Consider the following 2649-nt stretch of genomic DNA (forward strand, 5'->3'; position numbering starts at 1 on the left):
ATAATTTATTGATTTCGCTCTGAAACTTGTGAGTCCCACGCTATCTTGTCTCGAAACTTATCTCTTTCTATATTTTTTGTTATTATAGAATCTATTTTCTTTATTTCATTATTTCATATTGAACAGGTATTTATATTTATTGTATCTAGTCTTTGCAGAAAACGGAGAACCGGAATTATCGGCATTGTTTGTGTGAGCTTCGGAGAGAAGATTCTTGTGGGAACTTTATTGGATTTGCCATCGAGATGAGAGACAATACTGTTTTAACTGTGTACATATTTTGCAATCCAAAGGCAACGGATTGCAAGGGGTCCTTAATTTTAGACCTGCCTCGGTAGCGTAGTGGTCAAGACGCTCGCCTGGTAAACAGAAGTGCGTGGGTTCGATCCCAGCCGAGGCATGGAATTTTATCCTCATTTATTTGAGATTTTGACCACATAATAATGGAGCTCTAAGGGTTAGGGTGATGCTCTACTACGCCCACTGTGATGACTGGTTCATTAGTGACAATGTGGCCAAAGTTGATGAAATTGGGCCCGGGGCTGGAAACGTACCGAGAAATAGGAGCCACCAGGCCCCAATCCACAGTTTACTGGAGGAGTTGATCGTCAGGGCCGAATGGTGGACAAGAAAGTCGGTGTGAATGTTGTCCAGAACGAAGCCCCCTACAATGTACCCGAACGCCGGGCCTAGAATACTTGCCGTGTAGAAAAAGCCTGAAGAAGAGAGAAAAAATATTCTTTACCCCCCAAAAACCAATGTCCTGCAGGTACCTAGAGTATTGGTTCCACAGATAGTTGATGACCGTCAATTGACGGTCGACTGAAAAAAAAAGTTGTCTTTTGTTCTTTTTTCACATCGATCGATGGCCGTCAACTATGTTTGGACAAAGTTTAAAGACGTTCGTTAAAATCAATGTCCTACCAAAATCAAGAGCAGTGTGATTTCTACTTGAGTTTAAGACGTTCGTTAAAATTAATGTCCTACCAAAACCAAGAGCAGTGTGATTTCTACATGAGTTTTCTACAACGCGACGCTATTTCTTTAGTTTGTTTATCTGCCTGTTATAAACAAAGACCATTCACTTGAATCCTTTGATCATACCTTGGATCGGATGGAATCCTTAGATCAAGAGTTAAGGGTGTATCGCCTTAGAACCTTGAAATCACAAAGAGTTCTCTGTTCTCTTTAATTTTAAGGCAAATTTTTCCAAATACATACATACATACATATCCTAAGTCGTTCTGTTTGGTGGAACAGGTCGACTATTCACAAAACCTCTCCACCAAGTTCTATCATTAAATTTTTGTTGGTTTTCAATGAGACTGGGATTTTGACTGGCAAATTTTTTCCAAATGTAAGTATGAAAATAGAGTAAAGTTCACTCTAACTTCACAAGGCTGGCATGAAAAGATCAGTCAAACTTACCAACATACAGCGGCGACTTTCGCTTCGGAATGTTCTCATCAATCCAAGTCACCGCGAGCGTATAAAGTGGTGTAGCTCCAATCCCTACCAATGTTTGGCCCAGGATGAATATCGCCACCACCAGACCACTGCTACTCTCGGGCACTGGTACGGGGGAGGTTGAGGGTTCGACTCCCGAGAGACAGAGGTCCGTGTCGTTGTCCCCGGAGTAGAGGTCTTCAGGAGGTACCAGGAATTGGGGGAGGGAGAGGACTGCGGAACCTGCGCCCATGAAGAGCAAACCTATGGAGTGTTGAAAGAAAGGAAGGACCTAATTTACTTCCTGATTTGCAAACAGGCATCTCGCCAGCCTAGTGAGCTTGGTTGGTAGAGTATCGAGTTTTTGTATCATCCATCCTTTTCTTGTTTCGATTTTCCTTTGTTCCTCCCCCACTCTCTTGATTTTTTGATTTTCACAGAAGAATAGACTTAAAATGGAATAGAATAGAATAATTTATTGATTTCGCTCTGAAACTTGTGAGTCCCACGCTATCTTGTCTCGAAACTTATCTCTTTCTATATTTTTTATTATTATAGAATCTGTTTTCTTTATTTCATATTGAACAGGTATTTATTGTATCTAGTCTTTACAGAAATCGGAGAACCGGAATTATCGGCATTGTTTGTTTGAGCTTCGGAGAGAAGATTCTTGTGGGAACTTTATTGGATTTGCCTTCGAGATGAGAGACAATACTGTTTTAACTGTGTTCACATTTTGCAATCCAAAGGCAACGGACGGTTGGGTTTTTGCTGGTTTGCGGTTGGAAGTTTCAGCATTGCAGAAAACAAGAGAAGACGGCTAATCACTTTTCTTATTTTTATCGATGTTTATACCTATTGTTTAGACTTTAGTACTTATTGTTTATCGAAGATTGTAGCTCCTAGCCTCCTAGCTCCTTTAATATCTCATTTTCTGTTGATTTTCGTCAGTTTCTTTGTCCATTTATACGTCTTTGGTAACGTTTTTTTATCGGTTGTAGCTTGGGAATGTACAAGTACCTACTTTTTTATACATAGATCGAACTGTACCTGTATGCTAAGGTCTTATCGTCCCTAAAGCGAAGAAAGAAGGAAGACAAGATAGGAGAAAGACAGCCGTTCCGGGAACGAATTTTCTGTTTTGGATAAAGTTTGCCCCGGACGGGGATCAAATCTGCGGCCTAGCGCTTACAAGGCAGACGC

At 40.8% G+C, this 2649-nt stretch overlaps 1 protein-coding gene across 1 annotated transcript; it reads right to left on the reverse strand.

Moving 5' to 3' along the window:
• Nucleotides 1–554: 554 nt before the first annotated feature.
• Nucleotides 555–1705, reverse strand: LOC113472827 (solute carrier organic anion transporter family member 4A1-like; the record flags this gene model as incomplete). The annotated part of the gene is made up of 2 exons (XM_026832619.1): nt 1429–1705; nt 555–716 (listed from the first exon to the last, which is right to left on the reverse strand). Coding segments are annotated over exons 1-2 (433 nt in total), but the record flags the coding sequence as incomplete, so codon positions are not given.
• Nucleotides 1706–2649: the final 944 nt, after the last annotated feature.

The sequence above is a fragment of the Diaphorina citri genome, unplaced genomic scaffold (genome assembly GCF_000475195.1).
Source record: "Diaphorina citri unplaced genomic scaffold, Diaci psyllid genome assembly version 1.1 scaffold8956, whole genome shotgun sequence".
Taxonomy (NCBI): Eukaryota; Metazoa; Arthropoda; class Insecta; order Hemiptera; family Psyllidae; genus Diaphorina; species Diaphorina citri.